General features: G+C 38.8%; 1 protein-coding gene across 10 annotated transcripts in view; it reads left to right on the forward strand.

The window, feature by feature from the left end:
• The first annotated feature begins 1,104 nt into the window (after window positions 1-1,104).
• Window positions 1,105-22,370, forward strand: part of RBMS3 (RNA binding motif single stranded interacting protein 3) — a 713,376-nt gene continuing 692,110 nt past the window's right edge. For all 10 annotated transcript variants that reach the window (XM_036869064.1, XM_036869070.1, XM_036869066.1 and 7 more), the window contains exon 1: window positions 1,105-1,645. In XM_036869064.1, coding sequence (XP_036724959.1) covers window positions 1,571-1,645 — 75 coding nt within the window. In that variant the 5' untranslated portion in view covers window positions 1,105-1,570. The remainder of the gene's footprint in view (window positions 1,646-22,370) is intronic.

Genomic DNA, 22,370 nt, shown 5'->3' on the forward strand with positions numbered 1-22,370 from the left:
ACAGCTGGCACGTCTAATTTTAGCCTCGCCTGCCTTGAAAAGGGACCCTTTAAGGAAATATATTTCCTCTGAAACAATCTGTATTATAATGTAGCAGCTGATAGACACGTCAGAATACTACTTATTATTGGTGGAGAAACACCCTGCCAAGTGATTATGATTTTTGTTCTTTGTGTTTGTGTACGATGATATCAGGAAAGTGATTAAAGCCTCCATGAATCATAAAGAGATAGACAGTGAGAGAAACAGTGATTTTATTTATCAGGACGATCATAAACCGAAGGGGACACCTCTTTTGATTTTTACAAAATGGATGTAATGATCAGATTGATTATTTCTGCTATGATAAGTTGCTAATTGTGATCTGATGATGCCTGGCTTGTTACGAGCAGTCCTGGAGTGGACTACAACATTTCTTCAATACTTACCATCCTCCACGTCCTCCGAGAAGTAAAAGGTTCGTTTTTAAAGCAGGTCTTGGATTCCTTCGGCTTTTAGTGCGTTCACAGGTTTTGAAAGCATCCGGGACACACTTTTTCCATTTTCACCAGCCAGCTTAGTCCGTCTGCCTTGATTTTTTCCTCTCTCCCCTTCCTCCCTTCGTCCTCCTGTCCCTCCCGGGGTCTGCTGTGTTTTGTTTCGCAGTGTGGCTTACCTGAAAACTTGGCAAGCAAAGCAAAGAAGGCAGCTCTTGTGCGGGGTTGATGGAGGGAAGGATAAGGAATCATCCGCCGCCCACATTTGAGTTCCCCGAGAATCAGCGGCAGCGGTAGCAGCTTTGCTGCAAAAACCGCTTTGCTATTCGAGATAGCCAGTAGAGGGAATCGGAACTTTGCTTGCAGCAGGGGTTGAAGCAGCCTTTTTTTTTTTTTTCTTGGAGGAAAGACTGCAGCCTTCTGGACTGCGTACGCTGCTCCCTGGAGGGGCTCTCCGGGTCCCACCCACTGGCTGGAAGGAGGGGACGTGAATGAAAGGACAGGACAAGCACCGAACACCATGTCACTCTGGGAGGGACACAGCAGCAACTGAGCTGTGAGAGGTTTTTTTTTTTTTTTTTTTTTTTTTTAGTTTTTCTTTTCCCCTTTCTTTTTCTTTCTCTCCCCCCCCCCCTTTTCTTTTCCTTTTTTTTTTCTCTCTCTCTTTTTTTTTTTTTTTCGTTTTCTTTAAGGTGGGGAAAGAGACACACAGGAGACAGGAAGCTGATCTGCAAGATTTCCGAGTTGTGCTAAAAGGACTTTGATTTTTTTTTTTTTTCTTCCTTTACAAACGCTGGCAATTGACATCACTACGGACAGCCGGGTAGAGAACAAACTGCCTCATCCCAAGTGGACCCCAGGCGAGAGCTGGGGAGGCTGTGTGGGGTTTTTCCTACAGATCCCCCACCTCCCTCTTTTTTTGGTGTGTTTCTTTTTAAAATTCTTGCTGTGTTGGAACTAGTGAGTGGTGGAAGACTCTCGGAAGCCTCATCAGTCATCGGGACTGTCAGGAATAGTGGTTCCAGAGGAAGCTCGGCCTGGGGCACATACCCTGTCATCCAGTTCCCTGCCTCGGAGATAGAGATTCCAGCTACATGGGCAAACGCCTGGATCAGCCACAAATGTACCCCCAGTACACTTACTACTATCCTCATTATCTCCAAACCAAGGTATGGCTCGCTCCACAGTCTGGCAGCAGTGGGGTGTCCTTCTGCACTTGGGATGGGAAACAGACAGGCATGTGAATTATTATTTACCGCCTCCCTCTCCTTACCCCATCACCTCTTCCTGCTTCTTTGAAATTAGTAACATAGCAATGGAGTTAATGAAGCAGAGAAGGATATAAGAAGAAAGCAAGCCTGGAACTGGTGCTTTCTCTTTAAGGAGAGATAATAGTTTTACTTGAGTTCCTTTGTTGTTATTTGGCTGCCTAGGTGTTCCTGATATCCGTCAAGTCCTTGGCAGATGGGCAGGGTTGTTAAAAAGGAGATCATAACAGTAATGGTCAGGCACAAGAATACAATTTCAGGGGCTTTTCTGGTGAGCTCTTCTTTGTTTGTGGCTCTAAAAGGTTTTTTCCCACTGGATAGGACACGCCGGGGTGGGGGCGACTCAAACTTTTAACCGCTGAGTGTAGAATGAAAAGACGGGTGTGGGAAGGTACACGGTAACTAATTCAAGTCTCTTAGAGTTTGCTTGGGTGCATTTTTGGTTTTTTTATGGCCTTATTTTATACTGAGGATGATTAGGATGCTAGAGAGTGAATTTAGGAGCTTTACAATAGATGTTCTTTACTTTTAGAAGCTAGACGTTGGCTGCCATCAGGAGGCCTGGCTGGGTCTTGAAAAAGAATGAAATATACTGGTGATAATTGGACATGAATTGGTTAAATACTTTAGGCTTTATGTGTGTGCTCAGATGATCATGAGGGGGCCAGTGGCAAGACCACATCACTGAACAGTGGGTCATGCCAATCATGAACTTTATCCTGCAGTTCAGACATGGAAGACTCTCAGGTGTGAAATCACTGCTCCTTGTCAGTTACATCGGACTTAATTTTGGGGGAAAAATGTTGGTTGTTCCCCCTTGAATGCGTGGATTGTATTCCTTTATGGATGATATTATTTTATATTCCATTAGCCAGACTCTACCGTGTTCTTGATAAATACGCCGGGAGTGAACAAGGCATGCCTGAGTGATCTGTGCTGTCACCAGGACTGGGTGCTGTGATTAGGGTTTGGTAATTCATGCCTTAGTTAGCTCTCATTTATTCTCTCTCACCAAACAATGCTGATTTGTAAACCAGATCAGGCAGCAGACTTTCAGTATTATATTAAAGATTGTTCTTTTTTTCCCTTCCTTTCTCAGTAGCTTTACAATTTGCCCTGCCCCTCCAAGGTCGACTCACACTGCTTTTTGCCTTTGTGAGCATTTAGTTTGGGCTGCTGCTGAAATAAATAGACCAGCCCGCCTGCTCCAGTGGCTAGAGTTTTAACTCTTTGGGGGATTGGGAAGAGAACGCTGCCTGCCTTCCTCAAAGAAATGGCAAAGCAAGGACAAGTTAAAAGGGGACATTTATCGTCATTTCTCATCCCCCAAAGAAACAGAAACAACAAACAAAGGTTGCATGAAAAATATCGCACATTCCATCCCCTTTAGTCATTTGGCTAAATTTTTCCAAATGTTTCAAAATTCATGCTTTCTTTTTGGTTCTTGTTTTCTCCGATGAAGTCTATTCAGAGAAGAAACTTTAGATCAAAATGAATGGAATAATTGCTTTTTGGTTTGAGATTTCTTTTAACCTATTGCTAGCAGGAAATAATGTCGGGCACATTATATTAAAGGCACAGGACCAGCTACACTGGTGGGAAGTGTGTGTGTGTGTGTGTGTGTGTGTGTGTGTGTGTGTGTGTGTGTGTTGTTTGGGCTAAAGAGGAAACATGGGGTGTTGAGGGAAAAGAGAGCTAGAAAAATAGAGAGGGAATTTAAAAATAAATCTGTTTTGGGGTCCTATGTAGTTTAGTGTTGTGTAGACAGGCAGCATCTGGATCTTGTTACTTTCAAGCTAGTCAAAGCCATCAACTTCTGGAACATTTTTAAAGAAGTTAGATCCATTAGGCGACCTCAGCTGATATTTGGGTAATCAGATCTGGGTGGTAGGGAGTATAAGATCAGCTACTTTGGCTATCATGGTAGTTCATATTGATTATTACGTTGTAAAATTTTGACAGTGCTGTGAAGTTGTCAAATATCATTACAGTGGCTCTGAAATGACAGACATTAATGACATTCTTGGAAGCTGAAGATATGAAAATGTGCCCTGTTTGGGAACTTAGGCACTCAGGGAATGGGAGGAAGGGTCAATGTGCAATATTTTAAAATATGGGAACTTTCTGACAGCATTCGCACTGTATAATAAAGTCCCATCACACCCCAGCATAGCGTGAAAACAACCGGGTTGTTTCGGTAGCACTTTTTGCTCCTTTTACACTTATATCTCAAAATATAACCTATAGTAATTTTGAAGGAAATGCATGCTGCTTAGATTTATTTGCTAAGCCTAGGTGGAATTCCATAAAATCCACTGTCCTTCCAGCCTTGGCTTGTAGTTTTAATCCAATTTTAAAATCATTGCTTTTTAAAATGATGCTGATATGTAAAGAACATTTATGGTTGATAAAAATAGAATTCTGTGGTTGACAACAAAAATCATATTCTGGTGATACCGTGCCTTAAACTGTTCTCTAAATTCAGGTGTTTTTAACTAACCCACAAAAGCTATTTGCTGACATTAGTTTTGGTTGGAAAATCTTCATGGGATATTTATTATTGTATTCATTCAGAAAATGCCAAAATACTGAGACTTCTCTTTCTACCTAAATATGTGTGTTAAATGCAGCTGCTATTTTCTTATGATAAAACAAAATGAAAACGGATTTTGAAATAAATGCAAATGTCTTCCATTTCCTCAAATGCAATTTAAGTTTTAGAAAAACTTGTGACACTTCCCTGCTTTCTCTGCTCCCCTTATTACCCATCACATTAGAACCAATCTCTTCATTTTGTTGCTTAAAAAGAAAAAAAAAAATAGAAATAAGATACTTATGCTTTTGTTTCTTTGAATAAATTTCCAGATGCTTAAAATGTTATATTAGAAAAATGTATGTGTAAGTCAAATAAAAGGAAAACCCATGGCTGACTTGTAGCTGTTGTACCTTGTAGTAATGTGGGTATAACATGCTTACTCTCCCAGACCTCACATTAAAAGTTGTCACTTGTCAATTTTCCTTTTGACCAATTTTGTTATCCTAGCCAAAGAAGCAATTTCTAAAAAGAACATTACTTTTATTTAGAAGTAATGAAGAAATTTTGGTGACATGTCCTAATATTTCAATAAGAGACATAACTGGATTTAAAAAAAAGACTTTCATCAAAACGAATTTGCTGTTGGAAAAGCCACCCATAATAATCAGCAAGTTTTAGAGAAAGGAGACCAAAAAATAGTTTCTTAGCTTAATGATAATATATGCAATGATGTTTGCTTAAGTTGTAACATAATATTTCTCAAGAATTTTGTTACAGCCCATTCCAAATAACCAACCTGTTGCTATTGCATTATGAGACCCAGGGTGAATTTCAATCTGAATTCGAGGTACTTTGAGGGGGTTTTCTTGGAAAAACAAATGAGTTGAACTGGGAAAGGTAAAGAGTAAAACGTGGTAACAGCCTGGTGAGTTGATATTTTGCAGTTGAGAAATAGGTATTTCTCTCATATGTGATATTTAGAAAACTTTAGTCATCTTCATGAAACTTTAAAACTCACCCAAGCACACACAGCAAGTTTGTCTTTTCTTCCTTTCCACGCCCTTGCCATATCACTCTATTTCTCCCAGTTCAGTGCAGTTTCTAATCACTCTGCTTTTTCATCAGTCTGCTACCTGCCCTTCTTTGGCCATCTGCTTCCCCAGAAGACCTTGAAGAAAGGGGTTCAGATCATGGAACCCTGACCAGGTCTCCCTGGCTGGTGGTACTCAGATTCTGTTCAGAGCCTGGTGTGAAGTTGGGGTCAGGTGGAGGAGTAATTCATCACCAGCACACTGATTTCAGGCTGAATTTCCAGCCATCTGCAGCTGGACAGCCGCCCGGCCCTGAAAGTCTAGCTGGACCCCAGTTGTGCCATGAAAAGAGCAGACACTTGAAAACACAAGGCCAGGGCGGCCTGCAAAGGAAGAGGGAGCCTCCCGTGGGGCCAAGGATATTCTTAAAGATGTGAATGTACAGGTCCTACAAAAGCAAAACAAAACAACCCTTCACACATTTCTCACACATGAAAATGTAGAAAATCTTGCAGAGGGAGGGAGTGAGTTTAGAATTTCCTTAGTACTTCCTGCCTCAGATTTGCATTGATAGTCAGAGTTGGTAACTTGCCAGTTACCAACCAGTTTTGTATGTTTCAGCCTTGAAAACTCCCAGGTACTGTTTTCCTTTAAAAGACTGAAACATATAAAACTGGTTTTCTAAAAATCTTCCAGCAAGATAATTTTTTAGGAATAGCTCCACATATTTCTTTCACTTCCGGGGGGTTATACGATAGCATGAAATGATGATCGATCTTGTCTCGTGTTAGAATGTATACTATTTTAATTGGTTTTAAATGAGAGAAACATAGAAACAAGAGCCTACCTTGCCTTTTCAATTTGGTTTTTTTTTTTCTTTACTCCTCCAAATCTTTGTTTGCGTTGGGATTTTCTTTCTCTAATGTCATCATTGTTTTCAAACACTAAGTTTGGTGCCTACTAAAAGGAGTAGAAATGTAAAAAGTTCATGGTGTTTTTTTTTTTTTTTGGAATAATTCCAAACTTAAGGGAAACACCATGTATATTTCTTTGAACAGTATCTTTCCAACACATTTTCCTTTCATTTTCTCTCAATTTGGAAAAAGAAAAACAGAATTAAAACTCAAACCTATTTCCATGAAGTAATAAAATGTATTTGAGGGTTGGAGGTAGGGGCCACGTGAAGGAAGAGGCCCTAGAGAAGGAAGGATGCACATCATTCCAGGTCTTTCTGGCTCCAGGAATTCTGGAAAGCTTCGTTTTTGCACCAATATGATTTACACGATCCTTTTTGACATTATCAGTCTTTTTGGCAGAGAGGAGTCTCAGTCACAATGATGCCCATGCCAAATTCTAAGAAAACCAGGGTTTTCCTTTAAAAGAAGATCTTTGGAGTGTTGGACTTCTTATTCAGAGTAAATGGTTGATGTTTATCCAAAATTGACTTCAAGTACTACATTAAAATTGTGTTTTGTAACAGCCTCATAAGCCACAGCTGTATGTGATTAAATAGTGTAATATCAAAAGCATGTGAGAAGAGACATTTTTATGCTATAGCTGTTCGCAGCAAGAGTACAGATGGGGCTGAGGGGAGCCCAAGAGCAGAAATGTGTGTGGTGATACGTGTGTTGTTGAGGATATGTTATGATACGTTGTGTTGAGGGTACGTGTTGCTATTTTTGGCAGTAGTGGGAAAAATGCTGAACTATTTTGGATGTGATTAAAAATATGCTCTTTGAAAATGGAAACCAACATAAAATACCAATTTTTATTTTAAATATGGAATGCCATTTCATTGCAAAACACATAGTTACTGAATGGATCTGAAAGAAATACAGATGGAAAGATGAAAGTTATTCCCATGAAGCACACATTCAAAAAGCAAAAGTGAAGTTTTTCCTTTCTGTTTTGAAATTATAAATGGTTTTCTTCTCTGTTTCATTGCTACTTTAATCTATGGAACTATTGTAAGAAAACCTTCAGGCCATTTATCCCTAAACAAAAGAGTGATACATAGTAAGGATCAGCGACTTAGAGCAAAATAGGTAGCAGTGTGATTCTTTTTTAAGATGTTTGAGAATATGATATTCAGTTTGGTATGAATATTAATATTTTGTTGCTAGTGTTAAAAATTACATAGTCACACAAGGAGACAACTTTTGTTTCTATTTCTTTAGCAGGGATGTTATAGTAAAGAGGCTTTAACTACAATGTTTTTGAAAGACTTCATGAAAACTATAACCTCTCATCTTCTAGAGATTATCAATCTATAGGATTACTAATACTAATAAAAGATTTATTACTAAGTGATCATTTTCAGGGCCTTGAAAAAACCCATAGAATTGGCTATTTATTTTCACATTTCAAACATTCAAAAGCAATTTTCAAAAGGCAAGAAGAGGTGTGGACCGAGGTAGGATTGGATTGTGTTTGTTTTGGTTTTCAGTTTTTCTTTTTCAAGTTGATATTGGCAGAGAATTTGTTCACATAACTTTATTTTTCCATGTAGGTTTATTGGTCAGGAAATATATACCATGTAGAATCAGATATCTGAATGAAGTTTTGCTGTTCAGAACATCAACCTCTAATATACATCCAATTTCTAGAGGATGGAGAGTAAATTATAAGACATTCATTCTGCTTTTCTTTGGGAGAATTATCTGATTTGTGTGTCAGTGAGTTAGTTTCTAGGACAAGTTCCCTAAGATCCCTTCCAGGCTTAGCGTTTGTGACTCTTGCTTTGAGATGGATGAGGCTGCTTTGATATATCAGGGATATTTGGGAGATGACCTTGGATTTGTGTCACTGATGAGTTTTTGTTTGGGTCCTCAGCGCTTTCTACAGAGCAGATCAAGCGCTGCTTTGCCGACTCTGGAGGCTTGACACAGGAAACTGTCTGCATCCTTCACCACATCTAAATCCAGGGCACCCAGAGAAACACCCCTATCACCCAGGAGTGGGTGGAGAACAGCTCCCAGGGATGAGGCCAAGTGACCGGCACTCTTTAATCATCATTGCTGGCTTTGTCGTGGTTCAAGTTTTCTTCCTTGAGTGGGTAAAATTAGGCCTTATGCGAATACTTGCTCTCTTCAGGTGACAAAAGAGCTGAATAGTGATGCATGTGTTTGGCTAAACCAGTTGATCTCATTAAGATCCTGACAGCCCTAGTTTCATGAATGAATCTAAGAGCTCGTGTACATGTGGAAATAACAATTGATAGATGAAATGCTATTTTGACTGGAGTTTGCAAAACCTTCAAATCCCTGAACTTCTGAATAGTAACCTTTAAAGCGCGGGGAAAAAATACTCTAGCAACCAGAGTGCATGGTATTGTAGGAGAAAAATAATATCTTCTCCAGGACGCATAAACAAAAACATTCTCTTTTCCTCTCTTTCTCGCTAGGTATTCTTCTTGGTCCCCCTCAAAGCCCCTGTTACCTGAGTTAATGAAAGTAAATGGAACCCTGAATTTTGTTTTTATGAATGACTAACAAATACCGAAAATAAACTAGACTACATACACAGTCAAGGCAACCCTGATAATATCCTTTCCTGTTGTGTGGAAAGTAAGGCATACGAAGAAAAATAAATCTCATGATATTCTAAATATTGGTAGTAAGTGTTTTGGGGAACTGATTTTTAACTTGTTCTAGAATTAGTTTTCCTATCATTATACCGTAGGGTTAAGAAATTGGTATGTATTGCCAGATGCAGGTGACCTTCTGTTTATCTCATTCTTAACTGGTGGTTTTCAAGCTGAATATGGATGATGTATAGAATTTAATGAGAATTTTGGAGAAGTCTTCCTATTTTTACCTAGGGGCTGCTATTTATCTTAGTCAGATTTCTGATTGATGACAATTTAGTGAAAAGGAAAATGGGAAACAGAATGCTATCTGGTTTTCTGGAACTGTTTAAGATTTCTTAAAAGGTTTTCTTACGTATGCAAGTCATATTTGAGGCTATTACTGATGACTGTAAACTCTTAGGTTGCCCCTTTTAAAACTTATTCACACAGATTGGATGGTGGCATCCTGAATATAACTTAGAACTAAGGTAACTTAAAATTCAAGCAAATATACATTTTTTCTCCCTTTCTTTATTTTTTCATTTTTTTAAGCAAATATACTTTTAAAGTCCCAAATAGTTTTTTAAAATCTTTCTTTCTTTCTTTCTTTACTTAGCTGTGCCGGGTCTTAGTTGTGGCATGCAGCATCTCTTAGTTGCAGCATGCAGGATCTTTAGTTGTGGCATGCGGGATCTAGTTACCTGACCAGGGGTTGAACCCGGGCCCCCTGCATTGGGAGCACAGAGACTTAGCCACTGGACCACCAGGGAAGTTCCCCAAATAGTTTTGAGTAGATGAAGTATTTGAAGAAGTGTGTACAAAGCTTGGAAGAAAATTTCAGACTGTTTTCAGGGATACCATACAAGAAAACCATATGACATACCCATGATGTTGAATTTCTTCTTGAGAGATGAGAGAAGCAGATTTTTTTTAGCTTGATGCTAGTCCCTTGAAAGGTTGTGACAGCTCTTGTGTTAGCCTTGGTCTTGGCTTTCAGCCCCTCGGTCTCTTGTTCATTGCCAGGCATATCAGTCGAGACTGTGCCTTCAGAAGTAAGGATGTTGTGTCGTAATCTAGGTAGGCAGGGAAATCTGAAAAGAATAAAGTTCTGATGTTCTTTTCTCAATTTATTCCAAAAAGTTAACCATTGACTTTACACTTTATTATTCATCTGTTAGGACAACTGGACTTATGTTAGCAACAGGGAATTTTCCCTTTCTGGCTTGTTCTTGTGTTTTACTTTGTTGATAAGCTGGAAAAAGATGAGGAAAAAGTGCAAGGGAATAGGTCAGTGAACAGGGAAAAATTCTGATCTTTTAAATAATTTTATTGAAGTATAGTTGATTTACAAGTTTGTGTTAATTTAACATGTACAGCAAAGTGATTCAGTTATACATATATATATTCTTTTTCACATTCTTTTCCATTATGGTTTGTTACAGGACACTGAATATAGTTCCCTGTGTTATACAGTAGGACCTTGTTGTTTATCGATGAACAGGGAAGAAGTTTTCTCCAAATTTAGTGATGTCCTTTAACAATGGGAGAAGTAAAGGGTCATTCTAAAACCTCCATATTTTCTGAACACTTTAGGAGCCTCCCACTTCTCAACAAATATATTAAACATATTAAAGTGTACCCATATTCCACATCAAATTATATTTTTTGCAATAAAATATGGAAAGAGTTTTTATTATTTTGCCACTAAAACTCTCTGAGTACGAGTAAATTCATTTATGTGTGCTTGTGAATTTATGTGCGCTTACCATCTTGCATATGTAAGTGTTCTTGCAAAATGAAAAAAATTTAATCTACAGATCTTCTTGAGGTACAAAGAAAGATTATTTCGGTCTCTACTAAATAGAACAATGAATAAAGTTGGCAATGTATTATGCTTTGTAGAAACAAATGTTTGCTAATTTTGGTTTCACAGTTTTCTTTTTCGTTTGGAGGCAATACATTTTTCTCATCTTGTCAGTGCTTTTGTGGGTCCCTAAAGTGATCGGAGAGCCTGAAAAGCTGGCCATATCTCTACCTACTGTGACATTTTGGCATTCAAGATATCTCTGTATTTTACTAATCCCAAATTTCCAGGGCGGGACATGTGTTAGAACAGCACAGTGTATTGGAAAATGTCATTAACATTCTTTGGCTAAAATATGTCACAAGCAGATACATTGGATTGACCTTTGGTGGTGAGAGCAATTGAGAGTTCCAGATCTGGGTGCCAGGTTCACAGAATTTTTTCATTGTGCAATTGGTAGAATTGTTTACCAATTGGAAAGAAAAAGAGCTTGACTGTAACAGGTGTTTCCCTGGGCTCTCAGCTTAGGGTCCAAGTAGGAGGCAAGTTCCTGGCACAGTAGTTATTTTATGGCATAATCTTTTAAATTCTTCTGTTTCTAAATAGGGTCATGGGTTTTTTACATGTATTAAAACGGCCACCTCCTCCTGTTCCCCAAGTCCATGATTATTCACCTTGGATGACTTCTCTTGGTTTCCAGAGGTCCCTGTCAACCCTGCAACATCTGTGTGCCTCTGAAAGCAGACAGGTCTGCACATATGCACACCCCAGTCAGATCCACCATGACTCTCACAGTAGGTGAGCACCCTGAAGATACTGCTTCTCTAGCCCTAAGCCAAGCACGATGCTTCCTTCATTTTTATTCTGATTTTTATTATTTTCAGTAATATAAGAAAACAAGGATGCCAGGTCCAGAGCATGGCCTTCTCCCCCCACCTCAGTCAAGAAGGACTTTTCTCTGTCTCTCTAGACCCCTGCATATGCTCACACCGGAAAACTCCCTCCCCTCCCACAATCTTGAAGGGAAAATTCTCATAGTCACCCAATGTTTTGATTCTCCTCCTAATTACTCAGTTTTCCTTCCCAGCCCTCTAGCCAGATCTCACCAAATTTCATCAGCAGATTCAATGAATAAGCTTTGATTTCTCTTTCACAAACATAAAACACACACACACAAGCACACACACACATTTCTGGAAACTTTAAGAATTGTTTCAATGGTTCTGATTTTCTCTGAGGCTAAAGGACCACTGAGAAATATGGAGGGGCAAAGTGGTCTTAAGGAGACATATACTCATTCTTTTCAGGTCTAATAAGTTTTTTGCTGCTAGCTGATGGCAAAAAGGGATGAGTCTCACCAAAATACAGATAACTAATAACTTTTACTTTCTTTCAAAAATGTAGTATCTTCCCATGATCTGAGATATATTGATAATGTATTATGCAAATTAGATATATATTCTTTTTCCTCCATTATTCTTGATAGAATTTTTTAGAAATCTTATTGATAGAGTGACTCTAATTTTTCCCCAATTTCATTGTTTATTGTTTATATTGTGGAAATTCTAATGATCCTCAAAGCCTGTAATGTTGAGGCTGTCAATAGCATGGTAGAAAAAACTGGCAGTTCCATGATTTTAATTTTACAAGTGATTTAGGAGAAGCACCAAGAAAGATAAAACAAAGAAAAGAAGAAAGAGAAAATAAGAGGCTAATGTTATCAAGTTCTAATTTATTTTTGAAAATGTCTGGAATTTGACTATTTTCCTTTCCAAAGGCAAAGAATAAGAGCTGTTTGCAAAGGAAGTGATAGTTTAGGAATCAAAGAACCATCTTCGGGAAAAACTTTGATGTGAATATAGAACTTGATTTGGAGGAGTCATATATTTGAGACTTTTGGTGTCTTGTGAAAAAGTAAAATTCAATGCTTCTGAGGACAGCTTAGTGCTTTGTTCTAGCACAGCTTAGTGCTTTGTTCTGCTTCCACATATCAATGCACTTGATAACTTCCAGCACCTGCTTTTCTTGTTCTGGTTTACCCATCACTCGTTCCTACCGATGACCTGGATAAAAGCCTTATTGATGCTTTTGACTGGAAACAAGGGTGTTTTTTAGAAGGATATTGAAATAAAATTTTTACACGTATTTGAAATTTCTATGTATAAAATGTTCATATAAAATTTTTATCTGCTCAAAAATATAATCACGAGCGAAGCTCTGTTGTTCTATGTAGAAAGGATCTAGCTTTGAGTGGGGTAATCCAATAGAATAAGTTATGAAACTAGCAAAGCTGTATTGGCATAAAAATTGTACAATGCTAACCAGATGGCAGTGATGTTTGAGGGCCACCGATGTGCCCAGGGATCCACAGAACTGTTGAATTGAAGATGTGAATGCAATCGTGCTTAAATGCCCTGGCTCTCAGCACATTCATATGTTAGAGGGTGGGTCCTGGTGAAAGAGTGTCTAGATTTCAACACGGTCATTGCAGTTTAGGTCAATAGAGGTCCAAGAAAAGTTAGCTATTATTGTTATTATTATTCATGGTCTGTCTTTTCTGCCAAGTTCATTTTACTCACTTCTCCATCCTTATTCCATTTAGGATGTCTGTCTGTAGTGACCTCACATTTACACTGCATCCTCTCCATCTCCCTGCCTTTCCCAGATTGTCCTTCCTGGGAAACTAACTCTTTTCTTTCTGTTTCACAGCTTCCACTCCCCTTGCCCTTTCCCTCTCACCCCTTTTCTCCTATCCTCAACTTGTCTGCTATGGATTTGCCTTCTTTGCCTCCCTGCCTTTAGCTCCTAAACTTCTTCCTCCTTTTTGTTCCCTTTGCTCTCAGTTTCCTCTTATCTTTTTAGTTATTGCTTTTTATTTTTTCCCATTTCCTTCCAAGGTAGAGTGGATTGGATTTTGACTTTCTTTTCTTGCTTGGTTGTAAATCTATTTTTGGCTTTCAAATATACCTTTACTTATCAGGATCAGATTTGTTTCAGAGTTAGTCTGTGAACCCCCTGAAGACTAGGACCACAGGGTCTTCATCTTTGAATGCCCCGCAGGATCCAGTAGAGTGCCTGGTGCAGGCTGAGTGCATAACAGAAGGTTTTTAACGCGTATTAACCTGTGTTGTTCAGTGTGTCTCATGCAGTCCTCTGTTGCTGAAGGCAGTGATTTTTAAAACCAGAGTTGCTGAATGTTCCCTTCACCTCTGTGATGCTTTATGTCAAAAGGCATTTTGTGTAGCAGAAATAAGTCTTACTAAAGTAAATTCTTTTACATATACCAACTGATATATCACTCCCTACCCCACCTTTCTCCCCTGAAACATGTGGGCCACTAGGACCCCAGGACTGTTGGCTAGAGTTAGGTTATGTACGCAGCTAATGGGACACACTGTGATAGCAGGTGAGCTCAGTCTGAAACTGCAATAGGAAGAGAAGAGAGAGAAGAGAGAGAAGGGAAGAGAAGAGAAGAGAAGGGAAAAGAAGGGAAGAGAAAAGAGAAGAGAAGAGGAGAGAAGAGAAAAACTGACACAGTGTTGCTTCCCAAGATGCTGGCAAGAACATCAGAACGCATGCCAACTTGGAAGGACAGAAGTGGATTTCAAAGACAGCCAGTATTTGGAAATTGGGGATGAGAATAAGCAAGGAGGTCAGGACTAAATGGCAGTGGTGGTGGTTTGAGGGGACTGGAGAGGCCATTCCTGAGCAGTTGCCAAGACTGTCAGCTTATATATGCAGCTTCCTTCCTTGGGTTGGCGGAGAGTTGGACATATCAGGAGGTGAACTCAGAAGACGCAGCTAGGAGATGGGTTGAGTGCTAGGCCCATCTTTTTGTCTATTTTTCTTATTTGAGACAGAGAATCTTGAGTATAATAGTCATATATTATCTCCCTATGCCATGTAAATATCCACAGCAATATGGATTTTTTTAACTCAAAATTTTGAAAAGACAACTTCGAAGATCAAATAAGACTGACAAAATGCCTATTTTGGGAAAAGAAAGCTCTAGTTTCCCTATACAATTAACTAAGCAGGTATAAAGATATGTCGGAAGTAACGATAGATGATATAAGATGGGATTCTGATGTCAACTTCAAAGGCTTCCTCACTAAGGAATGTATGGAAACAATAGCCCAGTTGTGGCTGCAAACTGTGTTTTTGGTTTGGATGCCTCTTGATTTTTCCAAGTTGTGTTGAATCTCTTATGTTTGTTCTGCAGTTTTGTATTTTTTTTTTCTCTACCATGTTCTTTTGTTTGCATCAAGGCTCTTATTACCATTTGTAGAAAATATAGTCTCTATATATGTAATTCCTCAACATTTAGTAAATTTTTCTACTGCAAAGTAATCCAGACTAATCGTATCTAGCCAAACAACTCAAGATATATATTGAAAATATTAATAATCTTCTTCTGCACACCACACTGGTCTGTGAAGAACTCTCAGAAATAACATATGTTAATACAAAAATCATATGTGCCCTTCTATAACATTCTTTATGCTCATACAAACATACAGTCAGATCTATGGTATCTGAGATCAAACTGAGCAGGTTATTTTACTCCTTTTTTCAATGGAAAACATACTTTGTGCATTCTCCCCAGTTCACTAGACATGTCCTTTTTCTTAATTGTCAGGGTAATTGTTTCTAGTGTGTTTGCATCACATTTTATGCAGGTGTTGCCCATCGATGGGCATGGATTTTTTTTGCCAACGTTTTGCCATTATGAATAATGCTACAATAAATGTATAAGGTACTCATTTCAATACTGAAAAGTGAATCATTTATCTTCTAAGCAGGTTTGCTTCCTTTTAAACACTGAAAAATGCCTTGATGAGTTCCTTATTACACAAGGATTGACATCAGTGCTTGGATTCTTTTTTTTTTTTTTTTCATTAAGCAATACCCGCCATCATTTCCTCATTTCTTGGCATTGCTCTACCCTTGATCTTTTTTTTTTTTTAACATCTTTATTGGAGTATAATTGCTTTACAATGGTATGTTAGTTTCTGCTTTATATCAAAGTGTATCAGCTATACATATACATATATCCCCATATCCCCTCCCTCTTGCATCTCCCTCCCACCCTCCCTAACCCACCCCTCTAGGTGGTCACAAAGCACCGAGCTGATCTCGCTGTGCTATGCAGCTGCTTCCCACTAGCTATCTACTTTACATTTGGTAGTGTATATGTGTCCATGCCACTCTCTCACTTCGTCCCAGCTTACCCTTCCCCCTCCCCATGTCCTCAAGTCCATTCTCTATGTCTGCATCTTTATTCCTGTCCTGCCCCTAGGTTCTTCAGAACCTTTTTTTTTTTTAGGTTCCATAGATATGTGTTAAGTGCTTGGATTCTTAACCTGAAGATTCTGTGTCCTGTGGGACTGACCTGCCCCTTTGTGTTGGAGTGATAAGGGTTATTAAAGTCTGTTCCTTTGGATGAGAAGACGAACTTCCGGATTGAGGCTTGAGCTGAAAGGGAGACTCTCACATTTGGCAGAAGAAGAAATGTCTCTTTGTGTGTGTGTGTGACACCCTCATGGGGATCCCAGCGGTGCTTGGGGTCAGCAGGACCAAACATTTCTTTGCTTCTTGTCCATCCCATGGGGCCACACTTGTGTCCCAGGTTGATCTGCTTTGTCTGCCACACATATTCCAAGTTGAAAGAGCAATAGCAGGCGAGGACAGCTTCAGGCAGCCCAAATCTTCCTAAGCGGTTGGAATCTAGCTGAGGCATTTTTGTACTAGAGCAAATATTCGTGTCCCAAGAGCTTGGACATCAGGATTCTCCTTTTTATGTTATTATCTTCGGAATACTGCAAAATTATATTTTGTGATAGCCCTCATCTGGTGGACTTGTTTGGTGCTCCTTGACCATAGGAGGAATATCCGGGTATATTAACTGAGCTGGAAAAATGACTCTGGAAAATCTAATGAACCTCAGTGAAATCTGATTTTGTTTCTTTTTTCCCCCTGTACTTGTCCTGTTTCTCACTTCCGATGTAAATTTTAATTAAAGTTAAAACATGGCAATGAAAAGAAGAAAACAAAAGATGCAGAAGATGCTATGCTGGGCTGATATAGAAATATTTACCAACTGAAATCCATCTAGAAGACAGTAAGATCATAAAACCTCAACTGTTTGCTCTTCCTATAAAAAAGGTAAATCAAGGACATGTATTTCTAATAACACTTAATTCTATTTAATGTATTTATATTTCATAGCCTTTTAAAGTTTGATGATCAAGTTCCACATGCTTCTTTGGAAACTCAGGGAGTATCCTAAACATAGACCTGCAAGGATGACTTTTTTCTCTTATTTTGTGTATGAGATGAGAAGGAGAGCTTAGTTCAACACAGGAAGGCCATTTTAGCATTTTCTCTTTTTACAACTAGAATACCGACCATTTTTTAACCCATGCTTAAAAAGCAACAGTATACCGTACTTCATATATATTTAATGCAAGTTGAAACATTTTAACCAAGTTTGGAAAAGGAATTTAATCATGAGAAATGAAAACAGCGCTTTGGTTAGGTGAAAGGACTCTGAGAGAGAGGTCTGGGAGGCCAAATTTTTTGATTCTAGAACTTGCTTTAATACCATATCCCCAGGGTTTCCTGACCTTTTTGTATTTCAGTTTCCTGCCACTTCTTCCCATCATAAGAATATTTAGTTATTTGTTAAGAATGTCTTGACGATCAATATTAGACTAGTAGTAATGTGTTTCAGGGTTCTGTAAAGAATGCCAATATATTAACATATTATGAAAATGATAAAATATAAATAAGAACCATTAACTCCAAGAGATTGTTATAAGTGATAACAGTAAGAAGAGGGGGACTGAGAGGGCTAAAATTGACTAGATACATGAATATAATGGACCACAAATCCTTATAAGAGCTCAGATCAATGCCCTTCACCGAAACATTTCTTTGCACTTCCATTATGTTTCTCCGGCCTCCGTCTCTGCCATCAGTTGGATTGAAATCATGTAGAGAGATTTGCTTTCAGTATTTCTCATACTTCTTCCATGATTTTTTTTATTGTGGTTTTGTTTTGGAAAGCAATGCAGGTCTGTTTCAGTGCTTCATAGAAAACTCACCCTGCAGTCTGAGATGAATCTATTGAGAAATTGTCTGGTTTTTACATTGCTATATTTCACAATACTTGCACTTTCCTCATTTAAGTTCCCAGGATGCTTTTTGTCCCCAAAAGTAACTAAATTAGAGGAGGGAGGAGTGTCATTTTCTTGTAGCCATCTTATAGGGTGTCAGCCCTTGCTTCCCTAGAGCTATAGCTCGTGTTTAAAAATGCTTTGAGTGAGCTCGTGTTTAAAAATGATTTGAGTGAGACCAGCACTGGCTCTGGGTGTGGTATTGGGTTTTAACTAGATAATTTTCCAGACTTGTTCATTGGGGAATGAAGGAATTGAGGTTTTTTAGTTTCTCCAGCTTACACTGAGTTTTCAAATATTATCAAACTTGCTCACATGTAACATCACTGAACTTAATTGTAATTATTTGTTAATCTTCTTCCAACTGTAACGGCTTCCCTCACCTACATCTTCATGCTCAGAACCCAAGGGCCATCTCAAAGGTCTTCCAGCTGTGTGACCCTCAGTCCTTGCCCAGCATCTGGTAGGTGCTTGATAAATGTCAACTGATGACATAGAAGTTGTTACGTATCCTGAACTCTAGTAACACTTATTGATAATACTTACGCTTTCTGGGCACTTAACCATTTTTTCTTCCCCTTGTTTTTTTCCGAATAATTCAGCCCCCAGAGGAAAGAATCCTTGTCCTCCTCTTCCTTGTCTTGCTCTCAGACCCTACAACAATGACCTGCATGTAGGCCATGCTCTAACTCTCTAAACATCCTTTAATTGATTGTAGAATCTTCTGGAAAGTTGAATGAAACTACTCCATATTTATCTGTGCTTCTGCTACAGTTTTCTTTATTCCTTTTTAATTTCAAAATAATACCGCACTTTCAATTCCAAAGATACATAGAACTAGGAAGGAAATATAAAGGTGAAATTCTCCTCAAGGTGTTTGGCTTTTCTTTTCTGTAAAGTATTTGCTTTATTCTTGCTCATTCTCATGTTTACTCTCAAGTCAACATTGACTTAGCAAAAAACAGGTGTCTGTGTACACCTGCTGTCTCCCACACCTTCGTGTATGTTTGGCTTGAAGATGCTTTGGAAAAGGAGGAAATAAGATTTTTCAGTGTTTGTGCACTGTTGAATTATAATATCTTATAGTCCAGTGCTGTGCCAATTTATTTCGTATCCTATAGTTATTAAGAAGTGATTTGGAACGTGGAATTTCTGAATGTGAAATCCAAGGTGTCAATCAATGCACGTTCATAGAGCTCTTCCTTAGGCTGGCCCTGTATAGGGGGTTTTGAGACAGGCTGGGACCTTGGGGCCCTTTACAGCAGTGCTTGCACATGGACAAAGGTCTTCTTAAGCAACAGCATACAAAGAAACTGTACGTGATTAAAAATAATTGCATGCATGTGCTGTTGGGGCAAATTATAAACAAGGTACCAAACGGCCACAAACCAACTGCCATTTGTGAGTTGCTGGGAGCCAAAGCAGGGTCCTGTACCTGATCCCTGCACCTCCGGGGCGGTGGGCAGACCATCTAAGCCACACCTGCTGCCCCACCCACCGATCTGCCCCGTTGTTACCCCACTTAAGGACCCAAGCAGGGGAGTGGGCGTGGGCACCTGACTCTTGCTTCTGCTGTCTTGAGCCTTGGCCCAAGTCCACATAAAGCTTTGCCCGCAATTCTCTGGTGTCCTCTCATCAGTTTCTATTGACTAGAGAGTCTAAGGACTGGGGTTGGTAACAATTTGTTCAAGACAGAAGGAGGTTATACTATGATTCTTGCTCTTCAGACGACCATTTATTTGAGGAAACAGAGGTGACACATGGAACAAAAGGGAGTAATTAGATACTAAATTGTGTGACATTGACTTAAAGAGAAGGGACAAGGGCTGTTTGGGCAAGAAGAGCCATGAAGGGAGAAGAGAGTTTGGGGTGAGTCTGGAGGAGAACAAAGGAATTGGACATTTGGCATATTGGCGAAGTCAGGGAAGGATGGGTGGGCACTCCTGCTGGAATTAGAGCAGGAACATAACATAGGCATGAGGTACAACTGGGGGGATACCAGACAGTGAGGAATCAGACTTTGCCGGAACAGAGAATGGGTAGCAGAGGGCATTGGTTGGGTTCCCAGAACACAACAATGACTGAAAGTCCTTCGAGGTCAGAAAAGAAAAAAGTGAACTATTGTTTAATCTTTGTAGAGGGAGTAGATTTATACAATTCATTCCAAAGGCATAAACTATAAATGAAAAGAGTGATAGACTTAAAATTCTTTATTTTTAATGCAATTCCCACATTATGACTACAGACATATTTATGCATCTTCATCTAGCACAACCCTACCATAATTTAAAGTAAAAAGCAAGTAAACAGTGTTATAAAAAAGGTTTGCAGTATAATATTACTAAGGTTGAATACTCTGCGTATAAAATAGGCTCCTACTATTCAACAGGACAAAAAGAAAATGAAAACACTCCAATAATAAAAGGGAGAAAAATTCACAAATGAAAAAAATAGAAATAGCTAACAAGCGCTCAAAAGTATGTCACTAATAATCGAAGAAATGGTGACTAAAATAACAGTGAGATATTATTTTTACCGGCTAGATTTTTCAGAAGTTAAACATTTCTTAACAGCCAGAGTACGTTGAATTATAGGGAGGCAGCAGCTCCCAACACACTGTTCATACTCAGGGGAATATTAACACATAGGTACCTTTTGGATCTCAGTTTGAAAGAATGTATCAAAAGCTTTAAGAATGTGCATGCCTTGTTATACAGCAAGATCAATTCTAGAAATACCTGCTAGGGGATAAAAGTATGGGTGTATAAAGGTGCTTATTGTGGCACTGTATTTAATAGAGGAGATTGTAAGCAATCTAGATGTCCATATATATGGTGTAGATTAAATAAATGTTGTTATACCTTTACAAAAAAACACTTATGCAGCCATGAAATCTATGCAGATGGATATATTGAGCAGGGAAAATGACATATTGTTAGGTTTTAAAAATAAGGTATACGGATTCCAAACCTATTTTTAAAATCCTGTATGTCTGCGTGTGCATGTTTATGTTTGTCCTGTGTTCACCTGTTCCTAAAAAAACAGGAATGATTTTGTTTGGGTTTTTGGATGACACATTTTTTAAGACTTTTAAGTATGAGTTGATGATCACTCAAACAATTAACACTGGAAATTAAGTTGTTTCCAAAAAATAATGATGACAAGTTAAGAGGGAGCCACACAGTTAGTAGAGGGAAGCGCTTACAAATTGTTTCACTGGGAGGGAAGAAACATTCATAAAAGGAGTGTTTTGGATTGATTACTAGTATGTTGCAAGATGTAGTGGTGCAGAAGGGTAACATTTAGGATATCAGGCTAAACCTGGATGAGCATAGACAGGAAAGCACGAAGTATCAGGGACTGGAAAAAGGGCAGTGTGGTAGGTGGCACGGAGGCTGGAGAGAGGGGCTGAGAATGATCTGAAAATAGACTATGATCCAGTTTGAAATGTAACTTCAGGGTGACAGTGGGGCTCCCAGATGAAGATGTGCTGTAGGCAAGGAGGAAGATCTGAGCATGAAGTGAGTCCAATGGCAAACACAGATTTAGGTGTCACCTACACAGAGGTGACATTTGATGTGATAAGTGTGAGTGAGATAACCGGAAATGAGGACAAAGCTGAGATTGTAGAGGGGATACTAAAGAGAGTTCATGCTCCTTCCTCCCTACTTGTGCCCTGCATGTACTTCTGGTTTAAGATCATCTTCAGTATGGCAAAGCTCTTGCAAAGGTTAAGAAAAGAATGCGTTACTAGCAAGAGTATTTAAGTGATAAACCTCAGAGAGTTTAGAAAATGGGGCTAGCGGAAACTCAACCTATCTTAAAGTCTGAAATCGTCTTTTCCAGGTTTTAATTTTATCTTTACATGCAATTGTCCTTGGCCATTCACTTCCTGTTTTGTTGCAGTGATTCTTTTGTGTGGACCTATTTTTGAAAAGTTTTATTTAGAGAGCATGAGATAGTTGGCGATGTTTCATTTGTTTGCGGGCTTGCTTAAATGATTAGTTTTTATTTACTTGTTTATTTTATTTGTTTGACCAACTGATTATTTTGTGGGATTTCTTTCTCAAGTTGTACTTTAGGGTACTGGTTCTCAAACTTTAGCATACATAAATAATCCTCTGGTGGATCTTCCTTCCTCCTTCTCTCCCTCTCTCCCTCCCTCCCTTCCTTCCTTCCTTCTTTCCTTCCTTCTCAGTAGGTTTGGGGTAGGGCCTAAGAAATATTTCTCATGATCTCCTAAGTGAAGTTGATGCTGCTGGCCTGCAGACCACACATTGAATAATACTGTTCTAGGAAACATGATTTTGAAGCCCACTTTCATTTTCACTTAACCATCCTTTCACAAAGAACCATCCAACTACATTACCAAATAGTCTGTTGAAATGTACTGACGGTGGCACTTCCTGGTTATTATAATGTACTCTGCAGCCATTTATCCAGATTTAAATTTGCCTGTAATTTAAGTAATTAAAATTATTTTTGTGGTTTACCTCTCCTGACCCTGGT

The sequence above is a fragment of the Balaenoptera musculus genome, chromosome 11 (assembly GCF_009873245.2).
Source record: "Balaenoptera musculus isolate JJ_BM4_2016_0621 chromosome 11, mBalMus1.pri.v3, whole genome shotgun sequence".
Taxonomy (NCBI): Eukaryota; Metazoa; Chordata; class Mammalia; order Artiodactyla; family Balaenopteridae; genus Balaenoptera; species Balaenoptera musculus.